The sequence below is a fragment of the Prionailurus bengalensis genome, chromosome A1 (genome assembly GCF_016509475.1).
Source record: "Prionailurus bengalensis isolate Pbe53 chromosome A1, Fcat_Pben_1.1_paternal_pri, whole genome shotgun sequence".
NCBI classification, from domain to species: Eukaryota; Metazoa; Chordata; class Mammalia; order Carnivora; family Felidae; genus Prionailurus; species Prionailurus bengalensis.
The window spans coordinates 108,746,571-108,769,382 of NC_057343.1; the positions used below are offsets into that span (position 1 = coordinate 108,746,571).

The window sequence follows — 22,812 nt, forward strand, 5'->3', positions numbered from 1 at the left end:
CTTTTTAATTAAAACCCATGCCATAAGAAAAGGGCTTTTTAAAATTTAATTACTTCCTATTTTGTAAGTCAAAATGTGAACAGAAAAAAATTATAATCAATACAATAAAGTACCATATATGAATGAAGCAAGAAAGGAGATTTAACTTGGAAAAAAAGTTACACCCACTATTATTTACAGAAATTGGTTGCTAGACAACTACTAGTCTGTGGAAGGCAGAAAGGCAAGACTAAAAAAGTATGTTCTGATAAGGAGAACTCAGACCTTGAGATTCCTTCCTTAATTCCACACAGCCAGATTCTTGCACAACTTAAAATATTTTTATAAGTTTTCAATGTGGAAAGTTAATTCTAAGTAATATAATTATAGTAAATATTCAGAGAGTTTAGATAATGAAAGAAATAACAACGTATGGCTTCATATGGTCATCAAAGATTCTGTGACAAATCTACTTTTATTCCTTCCAAATTACCCCAGGGGGTACATGGGCTTGACAAAAACCATTGCTCTTAGACCCAAAACATTCACTTTCTGGATCAATCACATCAGATACTCTTTTGTTCTTAAGTATTGAGAGAATTAGATTAGAAAATCTCCACCTGGACTAATATTTTACCCTAAAAGGGTATTGCAAAGCTAAAACTCAATTTGTGAAATCTTGTATTTGTCTTCAGAAGCCAGTCATACCATTTTAACAATGTACATATGTTTAGTATACACTAGGGAGAAAAAAGAATACCCAAATTATGAATTCTACCTTCATACATTCCAACATTTTTTTTTTTAATAAAGCAAACACAGGTTTCAGAGAGATTGTAAACCATGCAACATTATCTTTTATTATTTATGGGCTTTTAAAATTATTCCCTCAATCTCTCCATACACAGGCAAAAATACGTATACTATTTAACATATTGGAACTTGCAAATATTGATCATTGCCTAGAGAAGGGAAAATTATCCCTAAAACATGTTTAACCAGGAGGCCAATTCATCTGCCGACCTCCAAGAACATGGAGATGAACGTGATAGACAGACTGTCCCCCATCTGAACCTTCATTCACCACCATTCGATAACCCTTCTTCAGGCCCAGATCAGCAGCACATTTCTTGCCAACAATCATTAAATGTCCAAGAAGCTGGAAAAGAAAAAAAAAGTTTCTTAAGTATAGGCAATTTACAAGTTTTTGCCATTAAATAACATACTACCAAGTTGAAATATTAAAAGACCACCAAGTTGAAACATACCTGTCTGGACAAATTATTTGGTAACTCTTAGTACTAATACAACCTAATTTACAATTAAAAACCCATTAAGATTAGGTATTTATGCATTACTAATTCCAATAAACAAATCAGAGGTAAATCTCAATTAAAACAATGGTAAAATCATATTCCAAGAGGTATTTAAATGTTCTTAATAAAGCAAGATATATCCTGCTTTCTTGTAATAGGAGAGTATATCAATCGGGATAAGTATGGTTAAGCTATGGTAACAACCACCCCAAATACTGGTTTATAACAAAGATACATTTCCTGTGCTCACTACATGTTCATCACAAGTAAACTAGGCTCTAAATAATACATCTTTTTTCACGTTGAAACCCAGGCTGAAGGAGTAGTTTCTGTGTGATCAGAGGGGGAAAGGGAAGAGAGAACATGACAAACCAGGTACTAGCTCTTACAGTTTCTATGCAAGACATACCACTTCTGCTTGCATTTGCTGGCCAAATCAAGTCATATGACCAGGCGTGATATCAATGAGGCAGGAAGTTTTAAAGCACCCATGAAGGAGAACAGCCAGTACTTACAAACAATTATACAATCAATCACAAGGAGCATTAGGAGAATATTTAACTGAGGCCTGTATGTCTGGCAAAATGAAATAATGATTTTTCTTTCCTTTAATAGCATTAATAGAAGAAGACTCACTGAATTTCCCCTATATGACGTACTGTTTCTTTATTAAGGAAAAATAAGTCTCACCAACTATTCCTCGTTAGGAACCATTTTGTTTAAGAATATTGTGGTGATAGATATTAACTTGAGTTCCTGTGGTCATTTCATAATATACATATATATAAACATTATGTTGTACACCTAAAACTAACAAAACATTATGTGTCAACTATATCTCTATTTAAAAAAAAAACCCTCAAATTATTTATACATTGCACTTCCCTAGTGATTATCTGGTTTGTTCCCTCAGTACTGTCCTTAGGAAAACGAAAATGTGACATCACTTTCAGGTCAAAATTTAGTCTCCCAAATTTTAAAAAAAAGGCAAGAAAATAAACTGTGTTGGTAAATTTACTTACACTTTCATCATCATCTTCTGCTACAGAAATCTGGGATATATGTTTCTTGGGTATCACCAGAAAATGTGTTGGTGCTTGAGGAGAAATGTCATGGAAAGCAAGACACTAGAGATAAGGGGGAAAAAATCAGTTTTAGTATATCATCTTACAGGCTACATTTATTCTTTCACACTAATCCCATGGGAGGCACCGTATTAGATGCTCAGAAATCAGAAGTGTACACAATACATGTGATCCCATGGTCCCTTTTCATGGAACTTACAGCCTAATGGGAAGGCTGGCCTTAAAAAAGGGTATAATTAATTAAGTTAGAAATCTACCTATTTGTTACAAAGGAAAAGGGTGAAATACATGATTAACATAGAAGAACCTGATTTTGACTGGGTGATTACAGACAACCATGCTGAGGTGGGGAAATGTATGTATGTATGTATGTATGTATGTATGTGTATTTATTTTTGAGAGCAAGAGAGAGACAGACAGACCGACAGAGCCTGAGTGGGGGAAGGACAGAGACAGAGGAAGACAAAGAATCCCAAGGAGGCTCCAGGCTCTGTGCTGACAGCTCAGCAGGACTGGAACCCAGGAGCCGTGAGATCATGACCTGAGCTGAAGTCACTCAACCAACTGAGCTACCCCAGGCTCTATGAGTTAGGGAAATTCCAAAAGTTAAGTAGAAATTAGGCATGCTAATCCTTGTCTACCTATCCAGTAGAAACTGCAAACTCTCCCTGCTGAAATCATATTGTCTTCCATCTCTCTCTACCCTCCCAGGCTTTTTCAAAGACCATTCCCTACTGCAATGGTCCTCTCTCCCCTCTCCAACCCCAACTTCTAACTTAATCTGCTATTCATTTCTCAGCTCCCAGCATATATAAAATTTCTGAAAGAAATCTGATTCCCCTCCCCAACATCCCTAGGTTAGAAGCCCTGATTGTGCAATTTCCTGTTTTTTTTCCTTTACTGCAGTGATCAGCTGTGTAATCATGTATTTGTCTGATATTTGACTAAGACCTATTTCTTCCCCCCTTATTCAACTATTTAAGTAATATTCTATTCTTTCTTTGACACGAGGAGAATAGTTAGCATTTAGACAAATTACATACCACATGAATATTTTTGTATCTCTTGTTCTCTAATGAAGGCGGAAGCTACTTAATAGAACCTAACCCTACTCAAGTGTCTCAGGAGTATTTCTATTTAGTACTCCACACAAAATGCTGTATCATTTAGACTGCTTCAGGCAGTTATACTTCTTGGGGCGTAGATGGTTCAAAAGTCAATATTTCAATAATTTACAAAAAGCAAGTGAAAATATTTAAAAAGACGCACTTTTTAGAACAAAATAACTGTCTTCCTAGTGACAAATAAAGGTATCCAAATAAAATCACCTAAAGGAATCTAATTAAAGCTTGGATAACATTTTGAATCTAAGAATGCCATAGGAGCATCAGAAGAATGTTTCCCTTATATTCTATATTTCTTAAAGTTAATTTAACAGAAAGTTACAAAAGTATTTGTCTAAATCATCCAACCTCCTGCCCAGCTTTGTCTCAGATCCAAACTCATAAATACAACTGCTTACTAAATATTGTATACAAGATGTCACATCAACTCGGACTTTCTCAAACAGAATTTCACCTACGGTGAAATCAACAAAAACTACATGCTCAGTCCCTTGGCAGAAAAACTGCTTCCTGTCAAACAAGAAAGGAACCATTGCTACCGCGCGGGGTCAAAGGAAAGCAAATCCCAGAACCCACTCATCTGGGGGTGGGGTTGACTGGCCCTCGCGGAAGCTGACCTTCGACCCCTGCACGCCCCCCGCCACCCCGGTGCACACGGCCCCAGGCTGTCTGCGCAACGCGGCGCTGAGAGGCACCCGGGAAAGCCCAGGCGGACCCGCTGTGCGCGGGAGATCGCGGAGATTGGGCCCGAGTCAGGGCGCGATCGGATTTCTCCCTGTCAGGCAGAGCGCTGGCGAGATTGTAAGATTCCTGACACCGGCGAGGTCCGAGGCAGCCGCGGAGCCGGCGGGAGCCCACGCCGAGGATCCAGCGCGTCCCCAACACGCGCCCAGACCTCATGGTGCGGGCCCCGCGGGCGCCGGGCAGCCTGACCCGCGCCCCGGGCTGATAACGCGTAACCGGAGCGCCGGCACGCGCCGGCAGGCCGCCTCGGAGTGGCCGCGGCCCTGCCCGCTGGCTGGGGGCCCGCGGCAGAGGCCGCGCGGGGCGACCGGGTCCCTTCCCTTCGCGGCGCCGCCCGACCCTTCCCTCGACAGGAAACCCGCGTGTCCACGGGCGACTGGCCTGCCTCTGCCCGCCAGCGAGGCGACGCCCGATCTCTACCTGGTCATCCTCAAAAATGATTTTGGCTGGGATTTCCTTGCGAATGATCTTTCCGAAGATCGTGTCGCCACCAGGCCGGGCGGCCTGAGCCTTGGCGATCTCATCAGCCATCTCGGCCTCCCTCCCGCGCGGCCGCCCCAGGGAGAAGCTCGGGAGGAGGGAGGAGCCGGGGCAGCGGGCAGAGGGCGGGAGTGCGCGGCCAAGCCTGCGCGGGGACCGCTGCTCGGGCTCCCGAGCAGCTCCGGCGCGTGCGCACTGGCGACCTGAGCTGTGGGGTGCAGCGAGCGCGCGGGAGCCTGCAAGAACCGCCCGACTAGACCCGGCGGAAGGGAGGTTCCTGTTCGGAGACTCTAGGGAGCCACATCAAGGTCATTTTTCTTTCTTCCTTTAGTGTGTCTTGGGGAGTGGTGTTACTGTATACGCCCTTCTTCCCTTGCTTTATGGGCACTTGTAGGAAAAATTAGGTACTGTAACTGAAAAGATTTGATAATCCAAGCATGTTTGCTGTATGAGACACTGTACCACGTAATTTCTCAGCCACAGAAAGTCTTGGCTCCAGTAAGTAAGCCCTCCTTGCGTCAGTTTTTTTCTCCCTCTAGCAGTGGTTCGCACAACATGTTAAAAATCACTTGAGGAACTTTTGAAAAATCCTCTTGAATCTGGCCTCACTCCAGATCAATTAAATCAGACTCCCAGGTTGGGACCCAGGCATCAGTAGTTTGTAATCCTCCCAGGACTCTTCTACAAAGACTTTTTCCCAGAAGTAATCAACATAATGTAAGATGCCCCACCTTAAAGGAACAATACCTTTCTTAATTTGACATACCCCTTCAAATCTTTGTTGCCTTTTAAAAGTTTTATTTACTCTGTGTCCACCCTCTCATATTTTCTTTTAACCCATTTCCCTCTTGCAATGTCACTAAGGAATTCCCACTTATAAAATGCTGTTGGCATTTACAATTCTCATCATACTAGACCTCTTGGTATCATTTGCTACTGTTGACCATTTCCTCTTTTCAGGTATAGATTTCACTCTCCTAGTTTTCTCTTACCTCTCTGGATGCTATTTCTCCTTCACAGTAAGCCTCCAGTTCCAGACTTCTCAATGGGTTCCGTTCTTAGCCTTCTTCTCTAGCTAATATTTAATTTCTACATATCGTTATTAAGAAAAATTAACTATAGCTCCAGGACTACTTATGTGATTATACTTTACCAGTTTGTATTGCTTTGTCCACTACCAATAAAAATTACTGATGGTAGATCCTTCGAATCTCAAGTGTCCCATTTGCTACTTTTGCTATCAACAACATTATTGGGGCAATTGGCAAAATCTAAGTAATGCCTATAAATTGGATAGTAATTTTGAAAGTTATGTTAATTTCCTCACATAACCACAGCAAAATTATCAACATTAGTTGATATGGGATGGGGTCTTATAATTCAGGTTTCTAAGTGATGTATTTGCTGCTGGCCCTGGAATCATACTTTGAGACCCACTGATGTAAGAGACTGACCTTTTTATAGAAATAAAAAAACACTGAAGTATTTAGGCGTATAGGGCTATCATGTCCGCAGCTTGGTTTCAAACAGTAAAGAAATGAAGAAAAATGTTCATATATAGAGACCTAGAAAAGGATAACGCCATTTGTAGTAAAATGTGAACATTTGGGGAATCCAAGTGAGACATGCAAATCCTGTTATTCTTGAAACTTTCTTGTAAGACTGAAATTGTCAAAGTAGAAAGTTAAAAAGAGATATATACTGGTTTGGATAATAAATATGGTCATCTTTCACTCAGATTTTACCCTATACAGAATAATGATTCTCCAGTATGTATCTCCTGACCTACCTTACCTCTTAATTCCAGATTGGTCTATAGTATATATTACTGCCTACTCACTATCTTAATATGGATGTCTGTCAGGCACTTCAAATTTATATTGTTACTCTTTGCACAGTAAACAAACAGACAAAACTCCTCTTGGCAGCATTCTACATCTACTATAATACCATTCATCAAATTGCTCAAGTCAAAAGCCTTGAAATCATCCTTAACTCTTCTTTCTCATATTTGCAGTATATATCATACATCTAATCACTCCTCACCTCTTCTACTACATCACCCTAATCCAAGTCATTATCATATCTTTCCTGGAGTACATTGAGAGTCTCCTAGCTAGCCTCTCTGCTTCCTCTGTAGTCAGTTTGCCATTCAGCACACAAAGAAATTTTTATAAAATACCAATCATGATGTCATTCTCCTGCTGACAAGGCATTTCATCACAGAATTAAATCTGAAATATTGGCCTTGACACATTAGGTTCTTATGCAATCAGGCCCATGGCTACTTCTTCATTTCCTTCCATCTCAACCTTATTAACTAGCTTTACCCCAACTGGGTGTGGTAGGCAGAAGATGTCCTTGCCCTAATCTCTGGAGCCTATGAATATGTTACTTTACATGGTAAAAGGGATTTCCAAATGTCATTAAATTAAGGATCTTGCAGTAGAAGAGATTGCCTGGATTGTCCAGGTGGGCCCAATATAATCACAGGGACCTTTGTAAGTGAAAAAGAGACACAGGAAAGAGAGGAGATATGATGATGGAAATAGAGGTGACAGTCAAAGATTGAAGATGCTCTCCTGTTGGCTTTGAAGATGGAAGGGACCACAAACAGGTAGCATTCCAGAAGTCACAAATCTGAGTTTCACTGGGCTAAAATCATGGTGTTATCAGGGCTGCATTCCTTCTAGAGTCTCTAGAGAAGAACAGTTCCCCTTCCTTACCTTCTAGAGGGTACCGGCATTTCTTGGCCTGAGGCCTTTTCCTCTATCTTCAGAGCCAACAGCAGAGTATCTTCAAACCTCTCCCTGTCTCTCCTTCCTTTTTCCACTTCTAAGGATCCTTGTGATTACATTGGGCCCACCAGACAATCCAGGATAATTTTCCCATTTCAAAAGCCTTAATTTAATCACATCTGTAAAGTGCCTTTTGTCATATAAGGTAACATCTTCAGAAGTTCCTAGGATTTAAACAGTACACCTTTTGGAGTCCTTCATTCTGCCTACTGTATAACTGCATGAACTTATGTGAGGAACAAGTTGGAATTTCTTGTTCAGTTCTGGGTCCCATACTTTGAGATGTTACCAAACTCATACTCCTAGAATAACCAATATAGTCACCTCATTTATGGAACAGCTGAACAAACCGTACAGATTTATCTAAGAGAAGCTTTAGTACTGAACCGATTAGGGCACTATGGGAACTGTATTTTCAAGTATTGGCAGGTGAGGGGGTTTGCTTAACTGAATACAGGACCCTAGTTAGCCAGAAATTATAACAATAAATTACGAATTTTCAGGAAACTGCTATGATTCTAAACTGGAAATAAAGAAAAGCATGTTTCAATCATTCTTTACAAATCAGAAGGCAGAATCATGTAGTGTCACTAGATCATCTATTGTTTCCTGGATATTTTTCCTGTTTCCAGTATATTTGGTTTAATTGCTTGGTTATGTTAAACACTTATATGCAGATCTAAGGAATTATAATAAAAAAAATCAACTATTATCTTGCTAGTCTCATGATGATTTGCAATATTCTTTAAAATGACGTAAATCACAGAGAAGGAAAAAGGTCTTTAAGATCCACTGCTTCAAATCTTTCATTCCTAATAAAAAGTCGGTTTTAACTAAACGTTAACCTGAAAGGCTGTGAGGTAGGGAAGGCAAACAGCGATAATGCAATGGGGGAAAGGTTTAGATTTTTCTTGAAGCTTGCAAGGTCCTAAGTTAAAATGTACCTAAATAACATTTCCGACCTCTTGACCAGCAAAACCAAGGAGTAGAGTAAGCCAAGAAGAATGTGTCGAGGGTAAGACTGGATTTTCAGGTGCAACATAGGGTTTGGTATCCCAGACCTCTATTTACTAGCCGTATGGTCTTGATTAAGTAACTCTATCTCACCTTTTCGGGGAATTAATGTAGACAAGCACTTTGGGGCATCAGCATTCCAATCAACAGCCGCTGTAGTAGTTAGGGTTTGGCCCTTATTTACGCACACTTTCGCAACTAGTAAACGTTAACATAAGTGTTCTTTAATAGATAACTCCAACCCCCAAACAACAGGTATAACGTATCGATCCAGAAACCATCCACTAAACGTAACGGACTCTCGCCGAGACCGGAAGTGACTCTGCCCCTAACTAACATGGCGTCCAGGTAATTTCCGTTCTCCTCTCTCCAGTAATTGAGCTCGGCACTTTCTCGCGGTTTTACCAGACTGCGGGAGTTTAGCAAACTGTCTTCCAGGGTCCTCTGTGGGGGCGGGTTACGAAGGGGATTCTGCGCAGTGATTGGTTGCGGCACGATAGGAACGTGACTTCAGGTAGTTCGATAGTCCACGCCAGGCAGTGATTGGTTGTGGAGAGGCGGGGCGACTCGACCGCTGAAGAAGTAGCCGCCGCGGCGCGGAGAGCCATGGGTCAGGCGGCCAAGGTGACAGGGTCCGGGGAGGGCATGGGTACGATAGCGACGGGGAGGGAAAGCGGCGGCCTTGCGAAGCTTGTCTGTAACTTCCGTAGATACGGGTTTAGGATCCTTCACGGAGGATGTGAACGTTGCCGCTGTGGAGCCCGGTGACCAACTCCGAAGGGCCGTCGAGGTTTTGTGCTGGTGCGGAGGGAGGGCAATACCAGTGCTTCCTCCCTCTTTTTCTGGGGTGCCAAAGTATGTGTTTCTAAGCCATGCAAGGCTGCGCTTGAGTTCTGCCCCTGTTTCATCCCCACACTGAACGTTTGAGGGACCACTTTTACATCCTTGAAAGGTGGACGAAACGCCAAATGCACTCCTGCGCCACAACCATCCGATGAGATGAGATGAAAAGTTCAGTCAGATAACCGGAAAGTACACTGAAGTCTGGGAACCAAGGAAACCGAGGACCCTCAGAATCACTTGTCAAAAATTAACACCTGAGGAGACAGCAGAGTCCTGTGAGACCTGAGTGCTCTGAATGAGCTTGGGAAGTGATGGGCCCACCAGGCACTTCGCTGAAGACCTGGTCTCAGATTCATTTCTCGTTAAAATGATAAAGGTTCCTGGCTGGGGCACACTTCTCAAGACTAGCCATTCCTAACCTTAAATAAGAGCGTGACCTGTTGGGTCCTGTCACTGTTGCTGCAGTATAAGCCTGGAAAGGTGTAGTGAGGAAAAGCACTGCTTATGGTTGGTCAACACTAAGGAACAAACAAGCGGTGCCTCGTGTTTTAGTGAATTTGGTGTTCCTACTACATTTTAGTATATGTCACAGCACCAATAGAAACAATTTTAAAGAATTATTCAAATGATTTATTGCATATCCATTATAGCTATCAGTAATGCCTTCAAGCCAGCATTTAGCCCTGTACAGTGTCTAGGCATGGTGGATGCAAGATAAACAGACTATCTTTGCTTCGTAAAGAAATCTAGCAAATAGGAAGATTTCGAATGGAAAATACAGTGTATTTTGTGAGCTTATTACTGGCATTTAACCTCTAGAGGGATGCAAAAAAATACATCTCATAGAAGTAGAAGTTGACTCCTGAAGTTTGATTAGAAATTTGCTAGGAGGGAGAAAAAATTGATAGGTGAAGAGAGAAAAGAATATTCCAGAAAGAGGAAGTACTATATGGAAAGTTATTGAAATGGGAAGTTGCTTGAAAAACTTTAATACAAAATATATTAAATAGGATTCATTCCAAAAACACTTGTAGGAAGATCTACCATGTATAGAAGGTACTTATGGTAAGTGTGAAGAATACAAAAGTGACCAAGAAGTCTTTGAGGAAGTATGGGACCACAGCAAGTAAGCATTTGATTAACATACAGTGTTGGAGGTACCCATTGCTGTGGTTGTCCCTCACGAACATATAACCCAGACGTATAAAGGACAGGTAAGTAATGACTATCTAAAGAGCAACCCAGGGGTGCCTGGGCGGCTCATTCGGTTAGGCATTTGACTTTGGCTCAGGTCATTATTTCTTCGTTGGGGAGTTCAAGCCCTGCCTGGGGCTCTCTGCTGTCAGCACCGAGCCCACTCTGGATCCTCTCTCTCTGTCTCTCAAAAACAAACATTAAAAAAATTTTAAGAGAACCTAGTTCTGAAAATTTCCCATATACTCTTAATGTTAATCCATTATAAGAAAATTGAGACAAAGGCTGACTAACTTGTCCAAGCTTAAAATAAATGTCAGTGTCCTATTCCAACTGATCTGCCTGTAAAAAAAATCCACTTTCCATATATGCTACCTAAATTATCTAATATAAGCAAATGACGAAGAGAACATAATCTGTAACTTAGTTTTCTTCCTTTTAATAAAAATAATTTTAATATGAAATTTATTGTCAAATTGGATTCCATACAACACCCAGTGTTCATCCCAACGGGTGCCCTCCTCAATGCCTATCACCCACTTTTCCTTCCCTCCCACCCCCCATCAACCCTCTGTTTATTCTCAGTTTTTAGGATTCACATAAGAGTGAAAATATATGGTATCTGTCTTTCTCTGTATGACTGATTTCACTTAGCATAACACTCTCCAGTTCCATCCATGTTGCTACAAAGGGCCATATTTCATTCTTTGTTATTGCCAGGTAGTATTCCATTGTGTTTATAAACCACAATTTCTTTATCCATTCATCAGTTGATGGACATTTAGGCTCCTTCCATAATTTGGCTATTGTTGAAAGTGCTGCTATAAACATTGGGGTACAAGTGCCTCTGTACTCCTGTATCCCTTGGGTAAATTCCTAGCAGTGCTATTGCTGGGTCATAAGGTAGATCTATTCTTAATTTTTTGAAGAACCTCCACACTGATTTCCAGAGTCTTGCACCAGTTTGCATTCCCACCAACAGTGCAAGAGGGTTCCTGTTTCTCCACATCCTCTCCAGCATCTATAGTCTCCTGATTTGTTCATTTTAGCCACTCTGACTGGCATGAGGTAATATCTCAGTGTGGTTTTGATTTGTATTTCCCTGATGAGTGACGTTGAGCATCTTTTCATGTGCCTGTTGGCCATCCGGATGTCTTCCTTAGAGAAGTGTCTATTCATGTCTTCTACCCATTTCTTCACTGGATTATTTGTTTTTCAGGTGTGGAGTTTGGTGAGTTCTTAATAGATTTTGGAAACTAGCCCTTTGTCCGATATGTCATTTGCGAATATCTTTTCCCATTCTGTCGGTTGCCTTTTAGTTTTGTTCATGGTTTCCTCTGCAGTGCAGAAGCTTTTTATCTTCATGAGATCCCAATAGTTCATTTTTGCTTTTAATTCCCTTGCCTTTGGAGATGTGTCGAGTAAGAAATTGCTGTGGCTGAGGTCAAAGAGGTTTTCTCCTGCTTTCTCCTCTAGAGTTTTGATGGTTTCCTGTCTCACATTCAGGTCCTTCATCCATTTTGAGTTTATTTTTGTGAATGGTGTAAGAAAGTGGTCTAGTTTCATTCTTCTGCATGTTGCTGTCCAGTTCTCCCAGCACCATTTGTTAAAGAGACTGTCTTTTTTCCATTGGGTATTCTTTCCTGCTTTGTCAAAGATTAGTTGGCCATACATTTGTGGGTCCAATTCTGTAGTCTCTATTTATTCCATTGGTCTGTATGTCTGTTTTTGTGCCAGTACCCTGCTGTCTTGATGATTACAGCTTTGTAGTAGAGGCTAAAGTGTGGGATTGTGATGGCTCCCTCTTTGGTCTTCTTCTTCAGTATTTCCTTTGGCTATTCGAGGCCTTTTGTGGTTCCATACAAATTTTAGGATTGCTTGTTCTAGCTTCGAGAAGAATGCTGGTGCAACTTTGATTGGGATTGCATTGAATGTGTAGATTGCTTTGGGTGATATTGACATTTTAACAATATTTATTCTTCCAATCCATGAACACAGTATGTTTTTCCATTTCTTTATATCTTCTTCAATTTCCTTCATCAGCTTTCTATAGTTTTCAGCATACAGGTCTTTTACATCTTTGGTTAGATTTATCCCTAGGTATTTTATGCTTCTTGGTGCAATTGTGAATGGGATCAGTTTCTTTATTTGTCTTTCTGTTGCTTCATTATTAGTGTATAAAAATGCAACTGATTTCTGTACATTAATTTTGTATCCTGTGATGTTGCTGAATTCATTATCAGTTCTAGCAGACTTTTGGTGGATTCTTTTGGGTTTTCTATGTATATTATCATGTCATCTGCAAAAAGTGAAAGCTTGACTTCCTCTTTGCCAATTTTGATGCCTTTGATTTCCTTTTGTTGTCTGATTGCTGGTGCTAGCACTTCAACACTATGTTAAACAACAGCGGTGAGAGTGGACATCCCTGTCCTCTTCCTGATCTCAGGGGGAAAGCTCTCAGTTTTTCCCCACTGAGGATGATATTAGCTGTAGGCTTTTCATAAATGGCTTTTATGATGTTTAAATATGTTCCTTATATTCTGACTTTCTCGAGCGTTTTTATTAAGAAAGGATGCTGAATTTTGTCAAATGCTTTTTCTCCATCAATTGACAGGATCATATGGTTCTTTTCATTTATTAATGTGATGTATCACATTGAGTGATTTGCAAATATTGAACCAGCCCTGCAGCCCAGGAATGAATCCCACTGGATCATGGTGAATAATTCTTTTTTTATGCTGTTGAATTCGATTTGCTAGTATCTTATTGAGAATTTTTGCATCCACATTCATCAGGGATATTGGCCTGTAGCTTTCTTTTTTTGCTGGGTCTCTGTCTGGTTTGGAATCAAAGTAATGGTGGCTTCATAGAATGAGTCTGGAAGTTTTCCTTCCCTTTCTATTTTTTGGAACAGCTTGGGAAGGATAGGTATTATTTCTGCTCTAAATGTCTGGTAGAATTCCCCAGGGAAGCCATCTGGTCCTGGACTATTTGTTAGGAGATTTTTGATAAGTGGTTCAATTTCTTCACTGGTTATGGGTCTGTTCAAGTTTTCTATTTCTTCCTGTTTGAGTTTTGGAAGTGGGTGGGTGCTTAGGAATTTTTCCCATTTCTTCCAGGTTGTCCAGTTTGTTGGCATATAATTTTTCATAGTATTCCTTGATAATTGCTTGTATTTCTGAGGGACTGGTTGTAATAATTCCATTTTCATTCATGATTTTATCTATTTGGGTCATCTTTTTTTCTTTTTGAGAAGCCTGGCTAGAGGTTTATCAATTTTGTTTATTTTTTCAAAAAACCAACTCTTGGTTTCATTGATCTGCTCTACAGTTTTTTTAGATTCCATATCGTTTATTTCTGCTCTGATCTTTATTATTTCTCTTCTTCTGCTGGGTTTGGGGTGTCTTTGCTGTTCTGCTTCTATTTCCTTTAGGTGCGCTGTTAGATTTTGCATTTGGTATTTCTCTTGTTTCTTGAGATAGGCCTGAATTGCAATGTATTTTCCTCTCAGGATTGCCTTAGCTGCATCCCAAAGCGTTTGGATTGTTGTATTTTCATTTTCGTTTGTTTCCATATATTTTTGATTTCTTCTCTAATTGCCTGGTTGACCCACTCATTCGTTAGTAGGGTGTTCTTTAACCTCCATGCTTTTGGAGGTTTTCCAGTTTTTTTCCTGTGGTTGATTTCAAGCTTCATGGTACTGTGTTCTGAAAGTGTGCATGGTATGATCTCAATTCTTTTATACTTATGAAGGGCTGTTTGGTGACCCAGTATGTGATCTATCTTGGAGAATGTTCCATGTGCACTCGAGAAGAAAGTATATTCTGTTGCTTTTGGATGCAGAGTTCTAAATGTATATGTCAGGTCCATCTGATCCAATGTATCATTCAGGGCCCTTGTTTCTTTATTGATCTTGTGTCTAGATGTTGTATCCATTGTTGTAAGTGGGGTATTGAAGTCCCCTGCAGTGACCACATTCTTATCAATAAGGTTGCTTATGTTTGTGATTAATTGTTGTATATATTTGGGGACTCCCGTATTCAGCACATAGACATTTATAATTGTTAGCTCTTCCTGATGGATAGACCCTGTGATTGTTATATAATGCCCTTCTTCATCTCTTGTTTCAGCCTTTAACTTAAAGTCGAGTTTGTCTGATGTAAGTATGGCTACTCCAGCTTTCTTTTGACTTCCAGTAGCATGATAAATAGTTCTCCATCCCCTCACTCTCAATCTGAAGGTGTCCTCAGGTCTAAAATGAGTCTCTTGTAGACAGCAAATAGATGGGTCTTGGTTTTTTGTTTTTTGTTTTGTTTTTTTGTTTTGTTTTGTTTTGTTTTGTTTTTGTTTTACCCATTCTGATACCCTATGTCTTTTGGTTGGAGCATTTAGTCCATTTACATTCAGTGTTCTTATTGAAAGGTACGGGGTTTAGAATCATTGTGATGTCTGTAGGTTTCATGCTTGTAGTGATGTCTTTGGTACTTTGTGGTCCTTGCAACATTTCACTCGCAGAATCCCCCTTAGGATCTCTTGTAGGGCTGTTTTAGTGATGATGAATTCCTTCAGTTTTTGTTGTTTGAGAAAACCTTTATCTCTCCTTCTATTCTGAATGACAGACTTGCTGGATAAAGGAATGTTGACTGCATATTTTTTCTGTTCATCACATTGAAGATTTCCTGCCATTCCTTTCTGACCTGCCAAGGTTCACTACATAGGTCTGCTACTATTCTTATGTGTCTATCTGTGTAAGTTAGAGCATGTTCAACCCTAGCTCCTTTCAGAATTTTCTGTTTATCCTTGTATTTTGTCAGTTTCACTATGATAGGTTGTGCGGAAGATCGTTTCAAATTACATCTGGAGGGAGTTCTCTGTGCCTCTTGGATTTCAATGCCTTTTTCCTTCCCCAGGTCAAGGAAGTTCTCAGCTATGGCGTATGTATGGTGTATTTGTTCAAGTACACCTTCAGCCCCTTTCTCTCTCTCTTCTTCTTCTTCTGGAATTACTATGATATGGATATTGTTCCATTTGATTGCATCACTTAGTTCTCTAATTCTCCCCTCATACTCCTGGATTTTTTTTATCTCTCTTTTTCTCAGCCTCCTCTTTTTCTATAATTTTATCTTCTAATTCACCTATTCCCTCTTCTGCCTCTTCAATCCGTGCTCTGCCTGCCTCCATTTTAGTTTGCACCTCATTTATAGCATTTTTTACCTCCTCATGACTATTTGTTAGTCCCTTGATCTCTGTAGCAATAGATTCTCTGCTGTCCTCTATGCCTTTTTCAAGCCCAGTGATTAATTTTATTACTGTTATTCTAAATTCTTGTTCCGTTATATTGCTTAAATCTTTTTTGATCAATTCGTTAGTTGTCACTACTTCCTGGAGTTTCTTTTGAGGAGAATTCTTCCGTTTCATCATTTTGGGTAGTCCCTGTCGTAGCTCCAAACTGCACGGCACTTCTGTGCTCTCCGGAGTAACTTGTGTTGTGGGCAGGGCTGCAGTCAGACCCGATGTCTGCCCCCAGCCCACCGCTGGGGCCACAGTCAGACTTGTGTGTACCTTATCTTCTCCTCTCCCAGAGGCAGGACTCACTGTGGAGTGGTGTGGCCCCTGTCTGGGCTTCTTGCACACTGCCAGGCTTGTGGTGCTGCTTCGATGGTATCTGGCCAAGGGAGTTTTCGCCGGGGTGGATCCGCAACGTGCACAGGGGTGGGAGGGGTAGGCTTAGCTAGCTTTGCCTTTGGTGGTCTCCTGTGGGAGGGGCCCTGCAGCACCGGAGTGATGGATCCACAGAAGCACAGCGTTGGGCATTTGCGGGGTGCAAGCAAGTGTGGTGACAGGAACTGGTTCCCTTTGGAATATCAGCTGGGGAATGGGAGTATTGATGACATTTTCTTTTCCTTACACTAGTTCCTTTAAGTTTTCATTTAAAGGCCAGTTAACATACAATATAATATTAGGTATACAGTTACACAGGTAATACCTGTAATACAGGTATTACAACACCTGGTGCTCATCATCAGTGCCCTCCTGAATCCCCCTCACCTACATAGTCCATCCCCCTGCACCACCACCTCCCCACTGGTAACCATCAGTTTGTCCTGTATAGTTTAGGGTCTGTTTCTTGGTTTGCTTCTCTCGGTTTCTTTTTTCCCTTTGCTCATTTGTTTCTTAAATTCCACGCATGAGTGAAATCATATGGTATTTGTCTCTCTCTGACTGACTTATTTCACTTAGCATAATACTCTCAAGTTCCATCCATGTCATTGCAAATGGTAAGATTTCATTCTTTTTGATGGCTGAGTAGTATTCCATTTTGTATATATATTTACCACATCTTCTTTATCCATTCATCACTTGATGGACACTTGAACTGTTTCCATAATTTTGCTATTGTAAATAATGCTACTATAAACATCAGGATGCATATAACCCTTTAAATTAGTATTTTCATATTCTTTGAGTAAATACCTAGTAGTGCAATTGCTGGATCATGGGGCAGTTCTATTTTTAACTTTCTGAGAAACCTCCATAAAGTTCTCAAGAGTAGTTGCACCGGTTTGGATTCCCACAACACTGCAAGAGGGTTCCCCTTTCACCACATCCTCGCCAATACCTGTTATTTCTTGTGTTTTTGAGTTGAGCCATTCTGACAGGTGTGAGGGCATATGTCATTGTGGTTTTGATTTGTATTTCCCTGATGATGAGTGACGTTAAGTGCCTTCATTTGTCTGTTAGTGATCTGTATGCCTTTTGGAAATGTCTATTTATGTCTTCTGCCCCTTTTTAATTGGATTATTCATCTTTTGAGTATTGAGTTTTATAAGTTCTTTGTATGTTTTAAATATTAACCCTTTATCAGATATGTCATTTGCAAATATCTTCTCCCATCCTGGAGGTTGCCTTTTAGTTTTGTGGATGACTGCCTTTGCTGTGCAGAAGCCTTTTATTTTGATGTAGTCCCAATAGTTTATTTTTGCTTTTGTTTTCCTTGCCTCAATAGACATACCTAGTTTGAAGTTGCAATAGACAATGTCAAATAGGATTTTTATGGTTTCATATCTAACATTTAAGTCTTTAATCTATTTTGAATTTATTTTTGTGTATACTAGTTCTTAAATTAGGGACACTGGCTTTTGTATTAATGACATTACTTTCTTTTTTCCCTAAACAGCATGTAAAATTTACTTAACTTTACATTTCCCTCAATCCCATGCAACTTGTCTTCCACCATTCTTGTAATATTAAACTGCCTAGGTTTCTATGGTACTCGATTACCTTTAAAGTCCATATTTCTACAAACAGTCTTTTCAAGGCAGTCTCAGCTTTTACTGTCACAACTTCAAAATTCTTTCAGACTCTACACATCTCGATTTCAAAGCCACTTCTACATTTTTAGGTACTTGTTATAGTGGTACCTGATTTCCCAGTATTAAAATCTGTTTTAGTTTCCTATGGCTAGGTGGCTTAAGGCAACAGAAGTGTATTGTCTCATAGTTCTGGAGGCTAGAAATGAAATGAAATGAAAATGAGAATATAAAGAAATGAAAGTGCCAGGAGAGCCATGCTCCCTCTGAAACTGGGTAGAGTCTCCCCAGCTTCTGATGGTGGCTGTCAATCTTTGATATTTGTTGGCTTGTTGGCTTGCTCTTACCTCACTCTAATGTTTGTCTCCATCTTCATATGGCAGTCTCTGTGTCTCTGTGTTCACATGGCATTTTCCTCTTAAGGATACCAGTTATATTGTATCCATTAAAGTGGAGTCCACTTTAATGACCTCATCTTAATTATATCTTTAATGACCCTATTTCCAAATAAAGTCACATTTACAAGTACTAGGGACTAGGACTTCAACATGTCCTTTGGGGGAAGCACAATTCGTGCTATAACAGTATGGGTATATCACATTTTATTTACCTATTCATGAATTGATAGAAAATTGGGTTGTTTCTACTTTTTTGACTATTGTGAATAATGGTACTGTAATCGTTCATGTATAAGTTTTTATATAAGGGTATGTTTTCATTTCTCTTGGATATATACCTAAGCATGGAATTGCTAGAAAATGTGGTAACTTTATGTTCAACTTTTTGAGCAGCTGCCCAACTATTTTCCAGACAGCTGCACCATTTTACATTCGTACCAACAATGTATGAGTTCTAATTTTTGCACATTCTTGCAATGCTTGTTACTGATTTTCTTTTTCGTTATAGCCATTCTGCTGGGGTTAAGTGTATTTCACTGAGATTTACATTTATATTTCCCAGATGCCAGATTTTGTTAAGCATCTTTTCATGGTCTTAATGACCATTTGTCTATCTTTAGAGAAATGTCTGTTCATATCCTTTGTCTGTGTTTTTATTGTTGAGTTGTGAAAGTTCTTTTTATGTTCTAGATACTGTCCCCTTACCAGATATATGGTTGGTAAATATTTTCTTCCAATGTGTGCTTGTCTTTAACTCTTTTTTTATAAAGTCCTTTCACTTTCTCTTAAAAAAAAATTTTTTTTTTTTAGTTTTTATAAAGGTGATCAATGTGAAAAGTTTAAGAAGTCAAATAGTGTTAAACAGAAACTAATAGATGTCTCCTTCCTTCTACATACTCCCAATTCCTGCTCCCCAGAGATAAGTGCTTTTAGTCATTTTAGCTATTTTCATATTTACCTCCATGTTTCTAAATAACATGTTTAAACTGCTATTCATTGGGTTTTTTTTCTCTTTGAGGATAATTATTTACTGACTTTTAACAATGGAAGTTAAGGACCAAGCTAAGCTCCCTCCTTATACCTTAGTCTTCTTGTTATATAAATTTTGGTGTATCAGTTTTCATTTTTGATATTACTATGACTGTATAAAATTGTCCACAGTTGAGTCCACTAATATATGATTACATTGCCTTTCTTTTCTAATTCTTTGTTTTTCTTGAAATTAATAATTTTGTTTTTATTATCATTGGTTAGTTTCCTACTTATCTGTTCCCAAATTCAGTTTGATTTTTTTCCTAGGAACATCTTTTCTAGAGCAGTTCAACCTTGACTGTAGTCTAGACTCTTTTCCAGGGTGAGCACACAAATGCTGACATGTATTTGTCCTCCACCATCATCTCTGTGTTGGATCACCTGTCTCACTGGTTCCCATGTTTTTCTTTTGTAGTTCATCCCCTTGTGAAGCATTTGCATTTTTTAAAATGTCTGTTTGCCTTTGTAGTTAGGTGATAGTTTAGCTATGTATGGTATTTTGAGCTGGACATTTTTTTTTTTTTCAAAGCTTGAAAATCTTAAACCATTGTCTTCTCATAATGATGTTATTTAGAAGTCAAGTGCCAGTCTGATTTTCTGTTTTTATATGTGAGTTGTTTTTTATCTTTGAGATTTTCCTTTTTTTTTTTTTTTTTTTTTTTTTTTAGCATTGTGCTGAACTTATATCATGATGTCCTATCGTATGGGTTTTGTGCTGGGTACTTGGTGAAACTTTATCAATCTAGTATCTCAAGTGCCTTAGTTGGTGATATTTTCTTAATTTTCTCCCCCTTTTAATTTCCTTTGTCTGTTTTCTCTGTTCCTTCTTGTTGGAAATCCTATTAATGTAATTGTTGGTTCATCTAGATTATGCTCTTAATTTTCTTTCTTTTCTCCCCTCAGTTTATACCTCTGAATTTTTATTCTACTTCTCAACTGTTTTTCTCAACTTAATATTTGCTATCACTTATTTGCTATCTGAGAGCTTTTGGGAATTTTCTGAATGTTTCTTTGTTAATTTACTATAACTTCTTTTTATTGTTACAACGTCTTTGCAGTCACTTTGTTTCTGAGTAAGTTCATTGTGATAGTTTGGTTTTTGTTTTGTTTTGTTTATTTTTTTATTTATTTATTATTTATTATTTATTATTTATTTATTTTATTTATTTATTTTTTGCTACATGTTTCTTGTTTCTGTTTTGGTGTCTGTCTTTGATGTTTGGTAAATATATGTAAATATTTAAAACCATTCCTAGCACACAGGATATACTCAGTAAATAAATATTAGGTATTTTGTCTAGTGAATAAACTAGAGGAAAGGAGGGAATGGGAGCAGAGTGACAAATCTGTGTTAAGTAGTCTAAGCTAAATGATCACCCAACTACAGAGGCAGGTAGACATTTTCAAAAATGCAAATGCTCTACCACAAGAGGATGAACTTGAATAATGTTCAGGGATGGAGAATATCGAAAACATTAGAGAGACATTCCTAAGGTTTCCACATGAAAAGTAATGTAGACTTAAAGAATCACCTAAAGATTTCAAGCTTGAGAAATTCAGTGTCTCCTATTCTCTGAAATTAAGAAGACAGGAGAAAAAGCAATATTGGGGCAACAGGATTGAGTATGTTTTTAGATTTGAGAAGTGCGAAGTAGACTTAGTTTAACGCTAAAGACTCTACATAGTCTGTCTTCTACCCAAATGTCAGGCTTTGTTCTCTATTTCTTTAACATAGCCTTAGAATATTCATTAGTCTCAGTATTCTGCTTCTCTTTTGGGAAATCACAATCACACTTTATTAAATTATCTGTAACATCTTGCTTCTTGGTCTCTTAAGATATATACCAGGTTCATGAGTTTGTGTATGTGTGTGTAAAACTTTAAGAACAGATGAAGTCCTCAATATGTTAAGAAAAGTGAGAGTACAAACCAGACTGACAAAGTTTGTTAGTAGTTGATAGTATACTGGTTTTGACAGGGGGATTATTAACTTTTTGACCATCCCTTGTTTTTTCCAAGAACTTGGTATTATTTTTTAAATAAAGCTATTTTTTTTTTTATTTAAAGATAAATAAGGAAGGGAAAGTTATTTTGGCAAACCCTCATTTTCACCAGCTACTTTGAAATATAGGGGCGCCTGGGTGGCTCAGTCGGTTAAGTGTCTGACTTCAGCTCAGGTCATGATCTCGTAGTCTGTGAGTTCGAGCCCCACGTTGGGCTCTGTGCTGACAGCTCAGAGCCTGGAGCCAGCTTCAGAGTTTGTCTCCCTCTCTCTCTGCCCTTCCCCTGCTCCTGCTCTGTCTCCCTCTGTCTCAAAAATAAATAAAAACATTTTTAAAAAATTAAAGAAAAATAGTCTAAGTAACAAACAGGAAAGAAATGCTGTTGAATCCTTGTAATTATATAAAATGTGAATTTTTTTTCTTTTGAGATCTGAATTCTAATTTTTTTTTCTTTTACAGGTTTTACAGCTCTTTAAAACATTACACAGGACCAGACAACAGGTTTTTAAAAATGATACCAGAGCATTAGAAGGTAGGTTTAATTTTTGCTCCTTTGGAGTAAGTGTATTCTTCACATGGCTACTAATATATCCAAGAAAACTTGTATGGTCAAGACCCATCTTAGAGAGTGATCTTCACTATCTCTCCCCTAATGTTGTTATGTTTTGTAAAGATTAGTTTACATTACACTTCTTTGAGGCATATCTTCTTAAAAAAATTTTAAAGATCAAGTTCTTACAAAAAATCAGAATTTCAATGTGATCGTTTGCTTGCTTTATGTTCGAGCCATTAAACTTACTCCTCTATTATATAATCCCATTTTCACACTCTTGGACCAGATACTACCATATAGTTAATGCCTTGTTTCATGCTCAAAGTGATAGTAGTGCTGAAAGAAAACCTATCCCAAACGATTATAATTTAGTATTTCACTGTTTTAAGTGGCTTCTTATCTGGAAATCAGAGCTCTAAAGCTTAGTTTCTATGTTGGTCATGTTCAGTATCTATCTTAATATATTTCTAAAACTCTTTGAGAGGGCACTTAGATAGTGTCCTCACTATTCCCCAGGAATTCAAGTTTTTGTAATTCACCAAAAATAATTTCTTGAATATTAAAGTGTATACTTCATTTTGTATATACTTTACCAAATTCATTTAATCCTACATCCCTGTGAGTTACTATTATAATTTCTGTTTTCTTCAGATGACAAAATTGACACAATGTGAAAGAATTTCTCCCACATTGTATTTAGTGAGAGGTACAATTGGAATTTAGCCTAAGCAGTTTGGGTGCAAAGCCCAAATCTTCACCATCTTATGTATCGAAATATATCAATATATCAAGCAGCTTTTCTGGCTATTCTCCATCAGCAGCATATTTTTGTTACTTTAAGTGTTTTCAAGTGACATAAGAACAGTTAACCTTACATAATTACTAAGCACTTTACATGGGTTGCTCTATTCAATGTTCACAGCATCAATAAGGCAGTTG

The 22,812-nt window shown here is 38.8% G+C and overlaps 2 protein-coding genes across 3 annotated transcripts in view; one reads left to right on the forward strand and one right to left on the reverse strand.

Annotated features, from left to right (window-relative positions):
- Positions 1-420: 420 nt before the first annotated feature.
- HINT1 (histidine triad nucleotide binding protein 1) lies at positions 421-5,012 on the reverse strand. Its single transcript, XM_043586965.1, has 3 exons — positions 4,669-5,012; positions 2,318-2,422; positions 421-1,138 (listed from the first exon to the last, which is right to left on the reverse strand). Exons 1-3 carry the CDS (start codon positions 4,777-4,779, stop codon positions 974-976), a joined length of 381 nt encoding a protein of 126 aa, XP_043442900.1. The 5' UTR covers positions 4,780-5,012; the 3' UTR covers positions 421-973.
- The window catches only part of LYRM7 (LYR motif containing 7), a 38,646-nt gene continuing 19,984 nt past the window's right edge, over positions 4,151-22,812 (forward strand). Inside the window, exons 1-2 of one of the 2 annotated variants that reach the window (XM_043586989.1) lie at positions 4,151-4,405; positions 21,780-21,852. In XM_043586989.1, coding sequence (XP_043442924.1) covers positions 4,403-4,405; positions 21,780-21,852 — 76 coding nt within the window. In that variant the 5' untranslated portion in view covers positions 4,151-4,402. Of the gene's footprint in view, positions 4,406-8,951; positions 9,165-21,779; positions 21,853-22,812 lie in introns of those variants that run through there. The other variant, XM_043586979.1, reaches the window with a different exon arrangement.

Bases quoted from the DNA above. Each gene is read 5' to 3' on its own strand.
- HINT1 (XM_043586965.1), bottom strand. From the start codon at position 4,779: ATGGCTGATGAGATCGCCAAGGCTCAGGCCGCCCGGCCTGGTGGCGAC. The intron at 2,423-4,668 runs GTAGAGATCGGG...CCTTATCTCTAG, and splicing joins TCATTTTTGAGGATGACCAG to TGTCTTGCTTTCCATGACAT. The intron at 1,139-2,317 runs GTAAGTAAATTT...TTTCTTTTCCAG, and splicing joins CAGAAGATGATGATGAAAGT to CTTCTTGGACATTTAATGAT.